General features: G+C 41.6%; 1 protein-coding gene across 2 annotated transcripts in view; it reads left to right on the top strand.

Annotated features, from left to right (window-relative positions):
* Positions 1 to 22,267, top strand: part of rnf123 (ring finger protein 123) — a 139,606-nt gene that overhangs the window by 102,207 nt on the left and 15,132 nt on the right. For both annotated transcript variants that reach the window (XM_083972021.1, XM_083972022.1), the window contains exon 38: positions 6,570 to 6,664. In XM_083972021.1, the coding sequence (XP_083828147.1) occupies positions 6,570 to 6,664 (95 nt within the window). The remainder of the gene's footprint in view (positions 1 to 6,569; positions 6,665 to 22,267) is intronic.

Genomic DNA, 22,267 nt, shown 5'->3' with positions numbered 1-22,267 from the left:
ACGGCTGCCATGTTGATCTGCAGCGAGAGATGACAATCGCTACACATGATACCTGCAGGAATATGGAGGGGGAGACGCTGGTGGGGGAGGAAGGGGGAGAAAAACAAAGAGAGAGAAAGGGACAGAGAGAGGTGTATATGGATAAAACCAAACCGAACAGAGAGATACTGGTGGTGTTCAACTACAAACACAAAGCAAATATGAAACGAAGAGAGAGAGAGAGGGAAAGAGGCTGTTATCCTTTGATGCCAGGAAAAGCTTTTTTAAATTGACAGTAATCCTCCGCTACAACACTCATTGACTCTGACGTAGTAAGTGTTGAAATCTGGAAAATAGAATCCAGATTCAGCCACAGGAAGCTACAGAAAAACACAATCTGTGAAAAATATCTGTTAAACTACCACAGCATTGATCTTTTCTTTTAATATGATCTAAACCTTAACTGCTGAGGTTCAAGTATACTATCCCTCCCTGTCTTTTGAATCACTATAACAGTCAACTAATGTATCTGCCCCTCCCACCCTCAGGGAGAGGCTGCAGGCCACGACAACCAGCTTTAACAACCTGCTGTGCTGCTATAAGGACTCTGAACTCGGCCTCGTTGTATTTCTCCTCTCTGATCCAGCTGCTGAGTCTGTTTGCTGCTTTTCCATCGGCTCAACTCCTGTAGCCTTTAGTGTCAAGTGAAGACATTTCAGTCTGGGCCAAAGTGGTGGGCCGACTGATTCTGAAAGCGAACGCTGGCGGCGATTATGAGGGTGTAAAGAGTCAATGTGTGCAGACAGAAAGGGAGAGAGAAGTAAATGGAAGCAGGAGGAAAAAGAAGATGTGAAATGAGGGAAACGACAAAGAGCTTGTGAAATATTCTGTTCATTTACAGTAGGGCACGTATCAGTGTTTGCGTTCCTCAGACTCATAATGTGAAAGATATCAGAAGAGTTTCCTGTAAAGGCCTAATGTGAGGTTATTAGAGCAAGAGTGCATGCCTAAAGGCAGTTAAAGGTAGTACAGGGCATTTATCTATATGAAAATATCATGATTTATTATTATGGATTAGAGTGAGGTCTTATTCCCACCATATATATTTAGACATTTCCATTCCATCAGCTAAAACATCAGTTGTGCAATCGTTCATCACGATCAAGTTAAGTGGAGGAAGCATCTGATGGTTCAAACCAGAGACGGTCTAATATGAGAGAAGGAAGAAGAAGTAGTCCTAGAAGGACTTTGTTCAAACTGACATGGTGTGAAGAACCAGAGCTGTAGTTACTTACTGATAGTCTATCTCACATACTGATTCTCATCATCTTCATCCTCATCATCTTTCTCTGGTTTTCACTGGTGGCCATTACATGTGAAATCAACATTAAAAACCAATGCAGATTGAAGCCCTACAAATCTCTCCATGCCAACTCACTACTTTATTTTATACTAGCTGATCCAAACGTTAGTAGAACAAATAAATAATGTAATGATAAAGTAAAATTAGTCAACAGAGCTCACTTCAACAGCTACACAAATGAAGTAAAATAGTTTGATTGAAATTGAAACAATTATTTTAACACATAACTACACATCATTACGCCTTAGTTAAGCAATATTAAACATTTAATTCATATCTTACAAAGCATTCTTCCTAATTAGTACGTATAATTTATAAACAAAGTTCTAAATGTTCAACTCTGGATTAATAATCATCCATAGCAAAACATGTATTAACACACTCACTAACCATTAGAACATATCTAAATCATTGTACAGTATGTGTAGGTGGTGTAGCCTACAGTAAATGTTCATTTAAATAGTTTGTTAATCATTCACTTACATGTTATAAATGATCTATTGAACCACTGACATCTCTTAGAGCTGTTTTTAATTGGTATGATACTTGACAAGTGCTGAATTCATAATAATAATAAAATTTAGAAACAATCATTTAATACATTTCAGTAAACACTCTTTCACTATATTACCCTCTCATTGTGTTTTTTGTACACAATATATTTCCATGACACCTTTTTAATGTGATGTTGATGGCATGCCAGTCATCCACCTCTTTTATGCACATTCTTCTGCGTAAAAAACATTCTCAGTTTAAAAAACCTCTAGAGATAAGAAGAAAACATCAGTCATCTGTGGGGTGACAATGAGGAGACTGGAACCTTCCTCATGCTAATGTATGTTTTTCAAATTATTTTATGTTTCTTCTGCCTCACCACCCAGTCAACTTACATTCACTCAGCAGCAGTGGAGAAGAACAAGACTTCATTCATCTTTTACTTTGATGATTGTCTTGAAATCCCTCTATAATTGGTGATACATTTAGATAAATCTTGGCTAATGGCTCTGTATAAGTAAAGAGCTGCATTTTCTCTACAACAGACACTGTGACAGAAAACAGCCTCTCTTTTCCAAATGGACAGAGCTGCAGTCTGTGGAGCGGTGACCTGCTCTATAAGGACTCACCCCAATCCTGCATTTGCATAATAGTCTCTCATATACAGTAACAGTACACTGTGGCTGAGCGAGGCTGTGGACGAAGCCAGTGGGTTGGTAAATTGAATCAGGAACGTATCGGTGATGGATGCTGCTCCTGATCCCAGCAGCGTCCTGGTTTATGTCAGTGAGGAGCTAACGTTGGACTCTGTTGTCTTTAAAACTTTTAAAACAATCAACATTCGGCCTTGGTTCCAGTTCCTGTAGACTCCATTAATACATCTTGGCTGGTTATCTAACAGACTAGCTCTGATGTCCTTCGCAGTCTTGCCCTCCAACTTTGTTCCCAGGCTCATTGGGATATGTCTGTTCAGCCTTGGGGGACTCTTCTCTGTGAGACGTGCCCAGAAAACTTCCACAGGGAGACATCTGACTCAATCAGCATGAAAGGGCAGCAACTCATCTCCAGGACCATGACTAAAGACTTGGTGTTGTGGTTTAATATTAGTTTTCTATTTGAGGAGAACTCAAATGTTCCTTTTCACGCCCCATTAGCCTGCACTCTGTGGAGGTGGTTAACACCAGTGGTACCATCGCAGGATGTCATCTGTTCATCGCAAATCAGTATGTTTAGCAAACTCTTTTGCAAAGCCTCACTACCTCTTCAGGAAATAAAGAGGGAGAGGTTAAAGTCAGGATACGTAAAAACTTAACTTGAAATATGCTTGGTCTATATTTTATTTCATATAATTAAAGCAGAAGTAAGCGATCCGGTCGTTTTGGCTAACTTCCTGTCAGCAGATGGAGTTAGCAGTCCCCGCCCTCGTCCCTACGTCACCACATTCACGCACATCCCTTGGCTGCACACAGAGGACCGCCCCTTTATGCCGTTCTCTCTCCTCATTGGATACAGGTTGTAGGAGACAAGGAAAGTTTTCTCCTCGGCTTACAGCAGAGCAGAGTGACTGACAGACCCGTGTTTCAGACCAAACACTCTACAGTATATAAGTGATTGCCGTGGGAAGATATAACTATTTAAGACTTATATTAACACAAATATTCCACTTACTTCTGCTTTAATCAAATAGACGAAAGAGGCAGATGTCAGCAGATTTCATGTTCTGGTTAAATGATCGCAGTAATCAAATCTATAACAATGTTACAAGCAAACATCAATTTCAAAGCCAGTGGTATTGCTCAGAAAAGGATACATCCCCACTCTCTCAATGGTTGCCGACTGTTACTTCCACCTTGTTGTGTGCACACTGACTGCAGATAGAAAACCTTTCACCTGTAGTCCTGGTTGGGCAACATGTTGTACAAACAAATTCTTTCAAAGCATGACCCAACCTTCACCCTTGTCTAACCATTTCACATCTGGGGACAAAAAGACCAGATGTGTGCTGGAGATCACCACCTCCAGTGTTAGAGGATGTGATGTCAGCTGAGGGCGCAGGGTCAGAGAGCTTTCAGCAGAGTCACACGCTGCATATTCGGTAAACTGAACGGACAAAGTCTCTTGACCCGTCTTTATCTGTGGGAGGAGAGAAGAGTTCATCCTCTGTTCCATTTTCCCATCATTAGTCAGTGAGGTTAAGTGGAGCTCTCCATCTCTCTGCCACTCCTCCATTCCCACTTCTTCCACTGGGGTCATAAAGTGGTTAATTTATATTGGTCATTCAGCCTCCTGTCCTTACACCCAGTTGAGTGTCAACATATCTGCTCTGCTGTATAACTCAGCTTTATATGCAGGGCAAGGAGACTCCTTTGACTGCAGCTACAACCCTTTGCAATTCTTTCGTCATGATCTCAACAAACTTTTCACACAACTTTCAGCCGGTCGTCGAGCCTGAAGTATCAAAACAAAAACAGAAACTTTGACAGGTGCAATAGCAATAGCAAAAACAGCCCAGCGCATGTTTCAGAGGGTCGCCTGGGGACTGGTGTCAATCACAGCTGACATTTCTACAGCTACTGATGTAGCTGGTTAGGGTATACTGGTCAATCACAGTGTACCACAGTGCTAAGACTGATTTAGGGTTACTAGAAGCTAGTGGAATTGATTCTTAGTCAGTGGCTTCTAGTTTTTAGGCCAGGGTTTCTGAATCTTGGAGAAGTCCTTACGACCTGTCTTAAGGACTGGTTCTCCATTGTTCCATACAGTCTGACTGCAGCTGTAGGAAATGTCCTATATTTATCTCGTTATATGACAGCATTGCTATTCTGAGCAGAATCAGATACTCTACGTGAAATAAATAATGACTGTTGGATTGTTTGCATTGTTTTGTGGTGGGCTTGGATAACAGTGATGTACTTATTTCTTTCACCTTTGTGGTTTATATTTGATGCTCCGGTTGTAACAAGATCTCTGATACGGAGCACAGTGTTTCCCAGATGTCATTTGTAGTCTCCCTGACTTGCACTATTCAGAGTCCAGTATCAGACCTCAGATCAGCTTACAGAGCGCACAGCAGTGATAACGGCAGCACTCTGTATGGGGTCAGCTTTCCAGATACGGATCATGCATTCTTGTTTTATTGCTTCTTTATTCACGTTTAATTGGAGTTTTTGGAGAGCTTTGGAGCTTTTGGCCAAGTTGATGAAACTATGCAAGCCCAATAAAAGAGATTATGTTTATTTAAGACCACACAGAGCTGTTTAGCATGGCTGCAGACAGGTGGTCTGGCACTGGGTTTCTGTTATCCGGTAATTACTGGATCTTGACCAGTAAAGTCTGCCGAAGTCCGGAAAATATTCCCTCTAAGCACAATTTGAATTTTATTAAAATAGGCAATTTCCACATGTCCTTTTATAAAAAACAACAACAACTGAATCTTATTTTCTATGAATGTGTAGGCCAGGTTAATGTGGAATGGAACTTTTTTCAAGGGGTACTAAACTTGTCACATTTGTTTCATGCACCACACAGTACAACAACAATAGCGGAAGAGGTTGGACATGTCAAAATAAGAAAATCTTAAAAACTATTTTCTGAAACCAAACAGGTCTAAGAAGAAGGATTATAATGAGTTTTTATGGCATAACTATTCCAAACTGACATTAATTGATTTCAAGTTGGCAGCACACTGCGTTATTATAATGGTATGATACAATCCAGATGTGTTTTTTGTTTGCACATTGTTGTAGGTTGGCCTTTAGCTATACTGTTTATACCAGTCATGCAGGGTAGTCCCTGTGAAGGAAGGTGAGATGATAAACGGACGTCTGCATGTGCATCACCTGTAAGGATGATGCTGCTAAAAAAAGAAGAAGAAAAAAAGCGGCGCTGTGCTCTCCAGCTGGTTCACAGTCACCAACTCACCTGCAGCCGACCGAGTTCTCTTTAGCCTGGTGTTTGTCTGCACTTTGTATAAAAAGAGTTCAACATGTGAAGCCTCTATCTGAGCGCTGATCAGCTGAGCCAGAGCTCAATGGATGTGGCTGCACAGCTGTAGCAGCGTGTGTGTTTTATAACATTGGCAAGAAAAAAGAAAAAGAAAACATTGTCGATCACGATCATCCTCTCAGTCGCCAGCAGAGGATCGGGGTTGCCGATCGGCACAAGCCTATAATCACAGACTATCAGTTAACTCTTATTAATCAGTTAACGAGCGTCGGTTATTGGTTATAAAATATATTCAGAATGTGCATCCCTATTTTCAATATAAAATATATTGACATGCCTTTTTTTTTAGCGGAAACTCCCTAAATGGTGTGAGTAAATGGTTTGTCTTGTTGCATCAACTGTTAAACGCTGACACTCAGTCCTCAATACAGTGTGAATACAAAAACAATCAGATTATGTCCTGAAAGCTAACTGCTGGCATGTCTGCACACAGCTATAAAACGTCATGTTTCTTTGTCAAATGGCCTCAGTGATGTCTGAATTTTGTCAGAAGGAGAAATAATTAATATTTCATCATTATAAAACTGTAATTTGAAGTTGTAGCAGTGTGTAAAAGTTCTGTGTGGCCAGGGTTGGATGACAAGAAGTAGCAGTTATTTGCCTGCAATCAACTAGATTTGTTCTTTCTTCGCTCTGAAGAGAAGCTGCTGTAAAAAAGCTACGGCATAGCTTTATCACAGTGCTGTGTATTAACGTGTGTGTGTGTGTGTGTGTTTCCTCCCGACAGACACAGACTACATCAGTGAGGAGGAGAAACAGAAAGTGGAGCTGATGTTGGCATATCTTACGGAGGAGTCCAAACAGGCCGCAGCCAGTACAGCTGTAAGTACAACTGCATGTGTGATCGAACATCAGCACGTCTTCGTCATCCTGATGCTCTCGTTGCAGCCGTCTTATCTAAATGTCACTGTGTCACAAGTCTTAACTCCTACATGTGTTTTAAACTCTACAGATAACTGATGCAGTAAAAACAGAGCGTGTTTCATGTGTATCCTAAAATATTTGGGAATTATAATAATTCAGGTATCAGACTGTTATTGTGCTGTTAGTCACTTGGTTAGTATGACTCATAAAGTACATTAATCTCCAACCCATCATTATCATAAACTACAAAACAAAGAGTTGTTTTCAGAGGAGCTCAGGCAGAGAGGCCTCAGTGTTTAACTGATATAGTGAGAGGCAGCCCTGCTTTACGAAAGCAGAGCAAAAACAAAAAAAGTGTTTTTTAGGTTGGCAAACAAGAGAAGTCTGTAACACAATCAATTTGATGCCTTTTAGTTTTATTATTAAAGACCTGTAAGTCACTGGTTAAGACCAAGTTCAGGAATGTGTATGCAGCTCTTGGCCGATGCTCTTTTAATTTAATGAGCAAGCTGTACACTCTTGACTCTGCGGCAAGGTGATTTGATCTTTAATAAATATCACTCAGCTGTAAATATGTCTCCTAATGGGAGCAGTGGCGCTGGGCCGTGGACCGAGGAGCTGCTGTCAGGTCAGCTGGAGGAGTTGTGGAGGAGATTCATCACTAATTTGCCCCAAAAGCTTATAATAAATGAATTCTTATGTAACCTAGTATCACCCTGTCCTCACAAGCTTGGGTTCAAACTTTTGAGAATAGTGAGAGCAACAAAAAGAAAGTTGCAGTTGTTAATAGGCTGTATGCACAGCTCCACTACTTCCTGATCTTAAGCCAGCTCCTTTATTTCCTGTCTTACTTTATTGGACAAACTGATTAATCCAGGTGTGTCTGACCTCACAACAATGGTCAGACACACCTGGATTAATCAATTTGTCCAATAATGTAAGACAGGAAATAAAGGAGCTGGCTTAAGATCAGGAAGTGGAGCTGTGCATAAAGCCAACTGCAGATGGACTCATGGGGTCATGTTATATACATGTAGCTGTACCTAAAAAGGGTTTTTTGTCCGTCTTCGACCGGTGACACCAGAGCATCTACTAATCATGTGTTCTTCCTGACTAACTCGGTTGGACTTGGTTTAGATTCCAGTTGATGGAGCATGGCCAGCATTCTTGGAGCCTGACATTCATTAAAAGCAGCTGAATCAGCTATTATCAGCTCCTGTTTACAGTGTAGCCATGGATGTGCAGATAACTCTGACACTGAGGGAAAGTTAATGAAGTTCAACAGGCTTTTTTTCTCTGGTTCCTAAATGAATGTCTTGAGCTTTATTCTGGATGGACCTCAGATATCTTCAGCAAGTGGAAGTCACACTGAATCATATCAACATGTGTTTGATGTCTGTGTGTTCAGATCTGACTCAGTTAGGACTCCGAGGAGGAGAATGATAACAGAGTTTGGTAAATTTGACTTGGAGTCCTTCGTATATAAACAAACCTCACACAGAGTACAGTCAAAAGTTTAGAAGAAGAAAACAAAAAAAAGTTCTTTCATGAGACCCGGTCAGCAGTTTGGACAAACTGATCCAGTTGCCCTTGAGGGTGAAGCCGATCAGGAGAAACCCATTTCCTCCGCCTGTCCGTCCTCCTCTTCCTCTCCGCGGTGGAAACCTGATCCCTCTCTCTCCCCTGTCGACTCCACCACAGAGCTTAACAGGCTGGAGAGAGGATTTATTATTGATAAAGAGAAGGAGGAGGGAAAAGGAGAAGGAGGGAGGGAAGAAAGATGTGTAAATCATATTTTTGCTTTGTCATGCTCCAAGAACCAGTATTTCAAACTTGTGCACCAGTAACACATGAGGCTCTGTAGTGGACAATAGGTCCTATACATTTTATTAGACTCTGGGAGGAGATGGTGTAGAGACAGATGCAAGGAAGGAAAATAAAACACAGTCAGAGCCTGAGGTATATTTCCACAAACCCACCAATGGTGCTCTGCAGAGAGGGGAGGCTCTGCTCTCTGCTCTCACTCTAATGTACGGTTTGGCCTCATGATTGGAAACTATTCTCCCGTCCAGTCACTCCGACTCACAAGTGGCTCTGAGCTTGCACTGAATAGATACTGATGAATTTGTTTTTGGTTTCTCACTCCACCTACTGTGTGTGTGTGTGTGTGTGTGTGTGTGTGTGTGTGTGTGTGTGTGTGTGTGTGTGTGTGTGTGTGTGTGTGTGCGCTTTAAAGCTGGAAGTTCAATGGTTCAATCCTTTGCTCTTAAGCCTGGTGTGGGACGAGAAAACTCCAGAGCAGTGGCGCCACTCAGATACGTTATCCTGCAGGTTGCTTTCATTCTTGTATGTTTATGTTTGTTTTCATCTCCTGCGTCCTCACTAGAGTTGAATCGACCTATTGGCTCGCTTGAGCCTCAGGTTCACTACAACAGTGACCCTAAAACAGGTTAAAATTCAGGCATGATTCTCACAGTGGGGAGCCGAGTTGAGACCTCCTGTATCTTAACCATCAGTCATCACTGATGAATTAAGTCCCAGTTGAGACGCCATGTTGATATGTCGGTTGATCAGTTACAGTAAATGATTAACTGATTAAAATCATTGAAGAACATCAGAATGCCCGGCATCTTACAGCATCATCATTGTTGAATAGCCTTCGTCTTCTTCTCATTGCCGCCTGGAGGTTTAGTGCATATATCGTCGAAAAATAGCTAATGTCTCCAGAGACTGATTCACATCAAGGGTAGCCAGGATATCCAGGACGTGTCGGGCTGTGACATCTATAATCTGATCTGTCACTAAGGCCAAAACCAGATCAATGGGATGGTTGCCTCCCACCTCCTATCTAAACTGTAGTGAAGTAGTTTTCCTAGGTTACATCATGTACATGTAATATGTTACACTGTAGTTGACATCTGTAGAGTTGTGACTGTGTGGATAGTCATTAATGGTGTCATGTTGTGCTGTTTAACTGATATGGCTTGTACCTGTGGTTTAATGTGGATGCTGCTGCAGTTGCTTCTGTTGATCAGTGAGTCTCACTGAGCTGCTGTTTAACTGTAAAATGAAACACCATTGATTTAATGAGGTTGTCTAGTTTATGCAAAACTACTGCCCCTGTTGGTTTTGAATGGCTGGACCCACCTGATTACCCCTGCACTGGCCCACTACATGACATCTGAGCAGGTTGTGGGTCCTGCTGAGTGGGACCCACTGCAGCAGACAGAGACTCTGTGGGGGTCGGGGGTAATTGCGAGCCTGTGTGATATTGCGCTGTAAATCTGCAGGTGCTGTTTGGAGGGTAGAGTCTTACAGAGAGTGAGCACGGCCGATCACATTTAATAGTTTGTTTATCTGAACCATACAGCTGTGCTTTACCCAGAACAATCTCCAGGGCCTTTTATGTCTTATGTAACCCAAACTTTTTTATCTGATTGTTAAACATTTATTAGGGGAACTTCAAGAGTTCTTGTATTTTTTATAGCAATCCATCGTTCTTTTACCATGGAGGCAGGGGGGGATGTTTGAGGATCCTTTTTTGGGAAGAGATGGAGAATAACACCGCTGCTTCACTGTGTGTAGGTTTCACTTCTTCAAAGGACTGCTTGAAGGTTTGGGCCTAGGTTGAAAGTTAAGGTTACAATTAGATTCTGCTGAAAGTTATGTGAGTGATGGTCTTCACAAGTGTAGAAAGTACACAAACTGGTATCCAACCATAGCAGCAAAAGCCTCCCCAGAGTACCACATAGGTGGTATTTAACTCCCAGATCACTCTTTCCCTTTACTATCTCTCTCCTCTTTCCTCAATCACCAGCTGCCACCCTACTCCTCCTAGCCCACAGGCTCCTTGGAGACCCTCCTCTGTAAGTGCTGTACAGCAGCCTAGAGGATCTGCAGTGTTAGAATATAATCCAGTGCCATTTTATTGATGGTTATATCTTTTATTTTTCAGGAGCTCTCACTATAACTCATAGTGATATAATGAATCACTTAGCGGGACCATGTATGAATTACTGAACAGGGCTTCAGGCCCGTGCCTCTCTGTGAAGTGCCTGTCAGTTTATGTGAAAGCCACAGAGCTCAGCTGCAAAATTATTATTTTTGCTCAACTGTTTTGCACATTAAGACCTAAAAAACATTTTCAATTATGAAAACATCATTTTGGTTTACTGCAGCCAGCCAGATCCATGCCTGCTTCTTTTTTTTTTTAAGGTTTCAGAAACCCAGAGAAGGTGGGGGTCTGAGCTGGTCCTGAGTCAGTTTATCTGTCCCATCAGACAGGGCTGATTCCTAGAAATGCCACATTCAGCTGATAGCAAGCTTAAATCATTAGACTGTTTGAAAAGCTGTCAGGTTGGTGGCTCTTTTCTCTAAACGTTTCCATACACAGTTATCACCCCCCCTCTCACACACACACACACATACAGTGGCAAAGATACACTGCTAAGCTTCACATAAGTAAACGTACCACTTTTTTTTCTTTGCTTATATTCACCTTGACAACAGCTGGGATGTCAGGGTAACCAGATCCACAGCACCAGGGCGTTGAAGCTCCAATTATTATCCTCTAAATGGAGGGAGGAGGGGAGGAGGGGGAGAAAGACGAGAGGAGAGACAATGAACAGCAGATAAAGTGGAGCAGAGACGAGCAGAGAGTGATCTGTGTGTGTTGTGTGTGTGAGACGGGAGCTGCTCTTTGGTGACTACCAATGTGCTGACCTTTGTGTTGAACCAGCTGAGAGGTGTGGACTGGACTCCATGTTCCACAGATCAGTTTACCTGACATGATTTATTATCCACTCAGTTGAAAGTATTTGTGATCAATGCGGCCTGTAGTGGTTAAGAAGAAATGGTGACACCTCAACTATTCACTGTCTATTGACTACAGTCTATTGACTATTGACTGACAGCACAATTCTGAATAGACTAAACTCAAAACCAGGTGGATGTAAAGACAATGAGAAAGAAAAACTATATTTTCCAAAATGGCAGAAAATGGATTCAAAACACTGATTTCTTCATGTCATTAAACTGACCACGTATTGTCATTACTTCCCTTTGTGTCCCTTAAAAGCAAAGTAGTGTTTGTGAAACATGAATTCATTTTTAAGAAATCCACCTGTTCAACTGTAAAGATATTTTGATACCCACTCTGGCCTGAGGCTTCTCTGGGTACAGTTTGCATGTTCTCCTTTCACCTCTCCAGGTTCTCCAGCTTCCTCCCACAGTCCAAAGACATACACAGTACTGTAGGTTGACTGGTGATGCTGAATTGCCTGTACGTAGGTGTGAATGTGAGTGTGTGAGGTTGTTAGTCTCCATGTGTCGGCCCTCTGTCAGCTGGGTTTGGCTCCAGATGCGTCTTCCCAAGTACCGCAAATTTTCAGCCTCCAACTCTTCTTTTAATAAAAATGAAAATTACTTTTGATCTCCAGTGTAAAGAAGAAATTTAGCTGTAGCAGATTTTTTTTAAAGCCACGTAAGTGTCAGTTTGAATGAGAAGCAGCGAAGTGAGAGTCTGTTAATGTGTCAGCATCTTCTATCAAAAGGGGGGTTTCATTAAATCGAGTGTCAAATCCACCGGGCTTAACATGCAGGTTTGACATCTCATTCTGCACCAGCACTACTGCTGTCAGCGCTGACACACCCATCACACCGACTTCCTCAGTGTGTCTGTGTTTACCCTCGGCAGCAGACACGTCGCACACGCCTCACTGGGAACAGGACGAGTGACCCCCGACTATTAGAAAGTAACAAAGGCAGATGGGAGGGAGGACGGACGTCAGCTTCTGCTTAATGCTTTTCCTGTTCAGCGTTACAGGAATTAATTTTTTGCCCTTTCTTGTTCTTTTCTTCTTCTCTTATCTTTTCTTCACACATCAGTGGTTTTGACCAAACCTGTGACCTTTTCCACCCGAGACACTGCGTGTTCCTTTCTGCACAGTCCCACACTGTTACACACACAGTTCGTTGATTGTAGGTTTAAAAAAGCTAAAATTGGACAAGGGTTGACAAAAGAACACTGAATGAAGAATGTAGGATCATTGACGGCTTTATTTGTGTCCTGCACACTCTTTGTTTTCATCATTCCTTCGATCTCCCTCCGTCTTTGTGTTGAAAATATGGACAACGGCTTTAATGAAGCTGCCAAACTTGCTTCTCCCTGCAGACATCAACATATTCCCCACCTTCAAGCAAACTGCAAAGCGTAATTATACAAGCACATGCAACAGTGTTCCTCCGGGACCCTCAATAGACGGTCGACCAAACCTATCTCACCGCAAACCCATGCTTCAATAGTCAAAATGAATTACCCAGAGCTCATTTGGTCAGTTCAATCCTCCTTTTATCCCAAAGGTCGTTGGCCAAAACTTCACTCAGCAATCTTAACATTTATGTGGAACAATGAGCGGCCAAGAGTCAGAGCGTCCACTGCTCACCACAGGAGGATGAGAGGCTGCCAGTCCCAAATTTTCAATGGAATTGGGGGGAAAAAATCATACTTTTACTCTTTCTAATTAAAACCTTTTACGAATTATTATTACTGTAGTTAATTAATTAGAGGCTGCTGTATTCTGGTGTGCTTTAGAAGAGACAACAGGGGTCTCATTTACAGCCACATATCAGACAATGTCAGCTACAGTACGGCCTTCCTATTTCATATGTAACTACCACATGTTGAAACTCCTTGATGCCCATGATGTTTTAACTCTTGATACACAACAACAACCTCCTTTCTTTTAGCATAAGGGATCTCTGATCATCCCAGAATCGGAAAGACTGTTTTGACCTCTCTGATTCTTATTCCTTACACCTACTGTTTTTCACAAACTCTGGAACTTCCAGGAACTATGTTTCTATGTGTTACACTTGGCCACTTTAGGTTAGTCTGGACTGATGTAGTGCTGGTCTTTGATTCAGCAGCCAGTCCGCCTCAACTACACTGACAGATCTCATGTTTCTTCCAGAAGGCTGCACTCGACAGGTCTCTGGGGTGATTCCCCTTGTGCCCCCTGTGTTACCTGTGTTACCTTTTGTTACCTTTTATTACCTTTTGGTCCATCCCTCCATATGCTCTGGGAGTTCCTGCCTGATGCTTGTTTTTGGCACGGGGTCTCCTCCCACTCTCAGGTGTCATATATATTCTCCTTGACTCCTCCAGTATCTGTCGCTGCTCTGCTTCTGAATCATTTATCTCAGCTGTCCACTCATAGTGCCGCAAAAAAGATATCGTCCCTGTCTGGCCGTACTGCCAACCTGGCTGGAATCCGCCCAACAACTGGACTTTCATGTTTTGGATGTAATTCACTGGATTTATCCACTGAGTCAAGGGTCCAGTATTGTTCTGAGGGAGTTAGCGATAGAAAAACTGAAGGAGCGTATCCAGCTGTCTGACCTGGTTGTGTTCAGTTGGCAGTTTATCTTCTGTCATTTGGCTTTTTGGCTGTTAATTAGTATTAAATAAATCATTTGATCAAAAAAATATGGACAGCAGCTCCTGTAGACTTAAGACTGGCTCGGACTCTAGGTTTTTCCAATCATATAAGAGGTCACTCACCTCATTATACCAACAGCATTAGGTTTTTGCAGCATTAGAATGATGGACGAGTCACTTCCATCTCAATCATAAAAGGGCACATAGGTCAGAAATAGTCTTCGGACTGCAGCTAATGAGTGTCCATCAGTGAGCTACATGTGGATTTTCTTGATTAAATGTTTGTTTTATAAAATGGTGAAAATGTTCATCATCATAATGCAAAAGCTCCAGATGCCATCCATCCACTGTCAGTTCCATTGGCTGGAGCTGATCCCAGCTGACATAGGGCGAGGACAGGGTTTCACCCCAAACAGGTTGGCGGTCCATCACAGGGCGACATACAGAGACAAACAACTCACACACACTCACATTCACACCTACGGGCAATTTAAAGGTACATTGTGTAGGAATTACTCCCATCTACTGTAGCGTTGCGGTTGTATATCGCAAGCAACTCAATCGTATTTTTCATGCTGCATTCACGGGAAATTGGGCAGACGTCAGACGGACGACAGCCGCTGCACGTAACGGCATAAACAAGCCTCTATGTAAACAAGTGGTTCGTCAGCATGAGGCAAAACAATACACGTGACAATACATATGTTGTCATGGCGTTTTACCGTCTTTCTCTCGACTTCTGTGACTAAAATGACATCTGGTTTGTTACCGACGGCCGTCTGCCCGACTGCACCTGAATGCAGCATCAGTGTAACGCTCCATTCCTCCTCACTGCGTTACCGCGGTGACTTTTCACAGACGCCACCTCGACCTGAGCCGACAGCTCCGGTGTCTCCGCTGAGTTTCCGTGGTTTCCTACCGTCACGCTGCCACTGAACGTAAAAACATGGCGACACGACATGGCAGCCAGCACCGAGCTTACCCGCTCCATGTATATATGAATGATATGAACGACAAATTCAGAGCTGAAAGGAACACTTCAGTTTGTTGATGGGGGGGATTACTGATTAATGGAAAACATACTTTTGAACGAAATAATCGATTTTCGTGAATAGATAACAGGAGAAGTTACACAATGCCCCTTTAAGGTCTCCAACCAGCACCAACGTACAGCCATCAGGATGCCATCCTCATAATGTTTGTTTGTTGCTGATTTACAGCCAAAAAGATATTTAATCAACAATAACATTTAGCAAAGCAGTGTAAACTCACTGGAGTCGTTGTGTCGGTGTTTTTCCAAGAGAAAATGACTAAACGACTATTGTGAATTAAGAGTCGATCCAGCCAGCAACAAGAACACAAGCTGTTCTTTCAGAATGCAATGTTGTTTGTCTAGCTATAGTAATTAGACTGAAGAAAAAGAAATTAATGAAACTGAATTAGACGTTTTGATTTATTGATGTGAATATTGCTCCAATATACAAGAGTGTAAGTGAGAAAAGTCAAAGTACAGCAACTTCCAGTGTCACGCCTTTAGTGCAGCAGCACTAAAAAAAACAGTTTTCTGGTCAATTTGGCCTCTTGTCATTCTCTGGTCTGTAATATTTTTCTTTTATAACTCTGAGCTTCATCTGGTTTATGCTCAGTCAGCAGCTCCGAACACTCGGCAGGGTTTTACAGAATATACAGGCAGACTGTTAAAATCCAGACACTTTAAACCTTCCGACTCGTGTCAGCCTCCACAACACTGAACACACACAGTCACGCACACACCACAATGCCCTTTATACACACCAGAGGAAATACATAGCCGGTCTTCAGCATCTGCAGCTTTAATTCTCAGTCTCATTTTGTGACCTTTCGGAATATGAACACGAGGTGCACAGGAACAGCCATTTTATTTAACATCTTATATAAAAAATGTAATGATAAATCAACACATTACACGCCCCCCAGTCTCTGTCTGCTTCGGCCACTTGGCAGGTGTTTGTGGCATATTTGCTGAGGCAAACACAAAAATTGATTCTTTTTCCCCAATAATCGATCACAGCTGAATGTGGAATATGTAAAGTTGTTTTTTTTTTCACTTGAACAACTGCAGCCATCAGCAGAAAACAGACTGTTGTTTCTTCCCTGCCACAGTAACGTGACAAAACAACACACTTGAAGATGTCACCTTGAGTCTTTTGTGAACTAATACAAAAACCAGCAGATTGACTAATGCAGACAGTAGTTGCAGCTCTTTCTCACTCTGTCATCTGTCCCTCCCTGAGTTTCTCCTTCATCCATGCTGTTTATATTTGCCCTTGTCTCCTTCACAAGTCGCCACACTTCTTTATTTTTGGCATCCGGCAACTCACCCGAGACCAGACACATTTTCGCCTCCTCCCTCCCGTCTAAGGGTTCAGATGATCGTCGGCTCCCCGAGCTCTTCCTCCAATCACAATCACCCCTGCCCTACTCTGGACCCTCCTAGCCTCAGACCGTCTGCCATGAGGACTCATGCACACATGCAGCCTGCAGGGCGAACACACACATTCACATTCACCTCTCTTGCTATGTTTTCCCTGCATGGGGCTGATTGTCTTGTGATATGTGTTGTTATTGCTCAGCTGGACAGCCTCTTTAGTCCATGTTCATGTTCCTGTATGTGGGTTTTGGACTCGAGTCATCAGGGTTAGCCTCTTCATCTCTTGCCCCCTGGGTGTCATGCCCCTTTGTGCTATACAACATAATCAAAATCTTACCTGATCTCTCCTCTCAACTGCTGACAAAGTTAAACCTGTAGAGAAGGGCATACTACTCACCGACTGAACATTGAACATCAAACATCATCACCCCTCCAAACAAGGCCATCCCACTCCAGACTGTTCTTGTCTGATGGTGGAACAAGCTACCAGATTTTATCAAAGCAGGAACATCACTCCATCGATAAAGATCTGTTCAATTAATTTCTTCCTAGAGCACCTCATGGCACCTTAGCATTTTTTTTTAACATGGCATCCCTTTATTTAATAGATGTAGTGCTTAGTTCTAGTTCTTCTCTGCAAACTGACATGTGATTTATCTCATCAGCAGACCCTTCTCCAAGTGAGCGCTGAAGTTGAGAGCTGAAACATAAAGTGTCTCTCATGTTTCTAATTGCAGCTGTTTTTACTGTATTATACCTGCAGAACAGAAGCAACTTCACAAACATGAGCCGCAGAAACACACTGAAACTGTATTTCAAATTCAAGGGGACAATGAAATTGATTAAAATGACATAAAACTGGATCTTTTCAAAATGCAGATCAACATACAGACTGTAGGCATGAGTTGACAAGAGGGGTCCTGCAGCAGTGTAACACACACACACACACACACACACACACACACTGGGAGGAGTTCGACAGTCTGCACGTTCGGTGGGTTTTCTGAAGGAACCAGTTTAAAGGTTAATGAGGCTTCACAGCTTCAGACTGAATATTTCAGCTCTGAACTGGGTTTTTTTTAAATCATTTTAAAGACACAGATGTGAGGTTGAAGGGGAAGGAGGAGGCGGGGACATGGTAGTTTGAAATTTCTATCTCCTCCATTTGGACAGAAATCTGATAATTCCCTGAAGACTGTGCAACACTGACAGAGGAAGGACAAACAGAAAGAGGAGAGGACAGACAGACAGAGACAGAGAGTTTGGATTGGTAACAAAGCCAATGTGATATTTGCTCAGTCTGTGGCAAACTAGTGTCAACTTATTGAACATGTGTACAGTGAAAAACAAATGAGGTAAAAAACCAACTTGCTCTACTTTGACAAGAAGCTGATCTATGATAACACAGTCCGAGTCACTTTGACTTGAGGTCAGATCAGAATAGAATACATTTCTAAAATCTTCATCTCGTAACAATTTAAAGCTGAAGTGTCAAACATTTGTCTCCCCCCTCAGGCAGGGAGGGTAATTACACACACTGTTAAATACAGAGGGATTTTCACAGTTCCAAAGCAACACTTCATTATGTAAATAGAGCAAATGTGACAGCTCCAAAGCCCCACTCCACGTACTGTATTTATAAATACAAACTTGTCACCTGCTTGTCTGCCGTCTGTCTCCTCCTCTCTATCAATGCTGTCCAACAAAGAAAAGTCTCACCCATAGTGTTTGTTCTGGCCTTCAATCAATCACTTTCTGTGGAGCATCAGAAACTTTTCTCTCTATATGTTTCCTGCCACAGATGTGGTCGATTTGCTGCTACTTCGTCTCATCCTCCACAGTGGCTCTGAGTCCTGTTATCTATATGGATACTGTGAGCACTGGAGGCTCAACCAAACCACCTGTCAGAAAGCTGCATGATATTTCATACATATTTCATAAAGGAACCTTCAGCATTTTGGTCTGTGTTGCACGGGGGAACATGATAATTGTCTGAGGAGTAATGCAGCTGTGTGTCAGGTGGTTAATTGAGCTTCTATGGTAAACATATACTACACATCAGCTTTTTATTTTTTTTTGTAAGTGTGCCTGTGTGTAGGAATATGGCAGTTCTTTAAAGCAGAAGTAAGCGGAATGTTTGTGTTAATATAAGTCTTAAACAGTTATATCTTCCGACGGCAATCACTTGCATAGAGTATTTGGTCTGAAACACGGGTCTGTCAGTCACTCTGCTCTGCTGTAAGCCGAGGAGAAAACTTTCCTTGTATCCTACAACCTTTATCCAATGAGGAGAGAGAACGGCATAAAGGGGTGATCCTCTCTGTGTGTGCAGCCAAGGGATGCGCGTGAATGTGGTGACATAGGGACGAGGGCGGGGACCGCTAACTCCATCGGCTGACAAGAAGTTAGCCAAAACGACCAGATCACTTACTTCTGCTTTAATTGGAAAAAAGTAACTTCAAACCGATATGAGCTTTTATCACTTTGTCTAAAACTAGTTTTTGGATGTTGCACATTTGCACATCGGTCCTCTTGCTGCTTCTCTAAACTGACAGCCAACTTATTTGAGTCAACTGCAGCTCACACACTGATTGAAGATCAGTATCTGGCACAACCCTGCACCAAATAATCACCATATCACTGTGTCACCGTCTGCCTCAGATTTTCCATTTGCTTTTCTCATCAGTTAAATTTCAGTTTCCTGCTACCGTGACGACTGTGGTGATAAATCAAGACTACGGATATTTGTGTCGCATCTTACTCCTACCCACACATTTGCATAATGTGTGCAGTAAGGGTTTCAATTTATAGTAATATTAATCTGAGAGGAGGATGAAACATCTGCAGACACTATAACCAGACATTTGCTTATGTTTCTGTTTTTCATATTCTTAGATAATGAAAAAGAAAACTGGAGCTCAAACTAAAGGACAACAACATGGCTTCCCCAGTGGCCAGTGTTTCGTTGTGGGGAGTTTGTGTTTCTTTGTGGTTGGTTTGAGATTCACTGATCCATCCACACATAGACCGTGTCCATCTGACAACAGGGCTGCAGGGAAACGCTTCGTCATCTGTCTGTGTGTGTGTGTGTGCGCGCACACTGATGACATAGCTCTCAGCAGTGAACAGCACTTCAAGAAACTTTCATCTCCTCTGGCCATAAAACCAGATTTTTGTTGTCATCTCTTTTTTTTTATTTCCGCCATCTGCCTCTCACTGTTTTGTCTCCTCTTCAAGCTTCACTCTTTTCTTTTCTTTTGTTCTCTTCCTCTCACTCACTCTCCTTCTTCGAACTCTGCCCGAGAGTCTAAACACAGTGCCAGTGTTCAGACTTACAGAGACTGAGCTTGTGTTTGACAGCTGGATTTTGGAGCAAGTGAAGTTCTGTAAAACTTTGATTCATACTTTTTTCTGTGAGGTGTTCTACATACTGATGGATGTTCTGGTTTATTTAGGCCGTAACACAGTGGGGGATTCAAATGATATTTGAATTAAAAGAAAAACATAAAATAAAATATGTCATTTGACATTTCCACTGTATTTCCATCTATTTCCTCCAACACTGCGCTTCATTTGAAGTTAATGTATTATATTGTTTATTGAGGACAGGGACAAAACAGGAGACAGGAAAAAACTATAAACAGAATACATCTACAGTAAATCATCAGTAGACTGAAAAGTGTGACGAGGACACCACATCACATCAGTTACCAAACCTGTTTTCAATCCACTGTGGTTGAAGTGAAACCTTCAACTACAGAATCAGAATCAGAATCAGAATTGATCCTCTGGTTGAGTTACAGTTGCCTCCTCAGCTAAGAATAGAGAATATGAAGTAAAAAACAAGGATAAAGGGGGAAATAAAGATAGATAAATACAAAAAATATAAAAGTAAATAGTGTATATATGATGACATGGAAATGAATATGGGAAGAAATATGTAAGAATATGGGTTCTCAAAAGTGCACTTAATTCAAATGAGACCTCTGGTTTTCTCTTTCAACCTGGTTCCTGGCAACTTCTGACTTTAGGTTCCTGTGAATAAGTGAAGCTTCTTGTCCACAGTTATGTGATGTTGTCTGGAGCAGCTTGTTGTTGTGGGGCAACAGACCCTATCAGAACCATGTGCAGACCTTATACAGATGTGGCAGCAATTGGTGCCATTAAAAAAACAAATGCTGGACCCTTGAAGACAAACCACTGTAGTGTAATGCAAAGAAATGGTTTCACTTTAAGCCTCTTTGCCAAGACAACAAAAACAACAAATTTGTCTAGAAGATGCTTCAGAATATATTTTTTTTAAATTTCAAATATGATGAAGCTGTAGCAGGCTGTCATTAAAGATGGCTGTAACCTCCATAATGTCACCCACAGGTTTCAGTGGTTTTGAAGCTCACCATCTTGACAGCGTCTGACTCCATCAAATGATCCAAATCACCCATGCTTTTAATCATGCAGAACTTTGAACAGTCGCCATGAATGAGTAAATTAGCTGTGGAGACCAGAACTGTTTTTCATACAAGCCAAACATAGTGTTTATTTCTGATGTAAACATTCATGTGAGTTTTTGGCACTTCTATGTTGGCTCCAATATTCAGTCATGAAGGTTTGTTCATGAGTGCAACTGCTGCCATTAACCTGGATTTCTATTGATTTTGTCAAACGACACCATGTTATCAGCGTCGCCAGATGTTGCAATAGTGCTGTTTTTTTTTTTGACACTTTCTTTTTATTGTTTTTCTTTAGCATTGCATAAACATTATACAACAACAATACAAACAAATTAAAATAAAATAAAATAAAAATAAAACGTGAAAAAGAACATGTTGGATCACCATGCTTCTACAGTTTGATCATTTTCCAATGTCAATGTGATGGTCCTTGTCCTGTCGTTTTTATGTATTCAGTCCATTTCTCCCACTTCCAGCAGTATTGATCCTCTTGAGTCCTTATTTTATAAGTCAGTTGTTCCATAATATGTATTTCGTCCATAACCTTCAGCCAATCTTCCTGTGACGGTGGGTCTGTCTTGTACCATTTTCTTGTGATTGCCTTTTTACAGGCTACCAACATAATTTTCAATATGTATCTATCATCTTTCAAGACAACATTTTCCGTAATGACACCAAAATATAATAATGTACAAGACTTGGATACATCATAACCCAAAATTCTGCATATAACCAAATGAACATCTTCCCAGAATTTTGTGATTTTAGGACAGAGCCAGAACACATGTGAATGGTTCACATTTACATCTCCACAGCTTCTCCAACATGGCTGTGGTAATTTAGTATGTTTATTCCTAATTTTGGGTGTTATAAAAAATCGAATTAAATTTTTCCAGCAATGTAGTCTCCAAACACGTGATGATGTTGTTGACTGCTGTGTTTTCCAAATATGTGACCATTCATCATCAGATATGTTCACACCCAGCTCGCTCTGCCACTTCAGTTTAACATATGTCGTCGTATTCCCTCTTGCCTCCATTATATGCCCATAAATTGTAGAGATTATTCTGAATTTCTTTCCGTTGTAGGCTTCAATTATGGTTTTGATTATTGAATTTTTGTCCAGATTTACACTGTTTTTTATTTCTTTATTGAAAAAGTTCCTTATCTGCAAATATCTGAAATGATCTTGGTTACTTAAATCATATTTTTGTTTAATCTCCTGGAAGCTCATGAAATTCCCATTTTTGATTGCTGTACAT

Source organism: Trachurus trachurus, assembly GCF_905171665.1.
Source record: "Trachurus trachurus genome assembly, chromosome: 5".
NCBI classification, from domain to species: Eukaryota; Metazoa; Chordata; class Actinopteri; order Carangiformes; family Carangidae; genus Trachurus; species Trachurus trachurus.
Note: the sequence above shows the minus strand (reverse complement) of the source record. Positions and strands in the feature narration are given on the sequence as shown.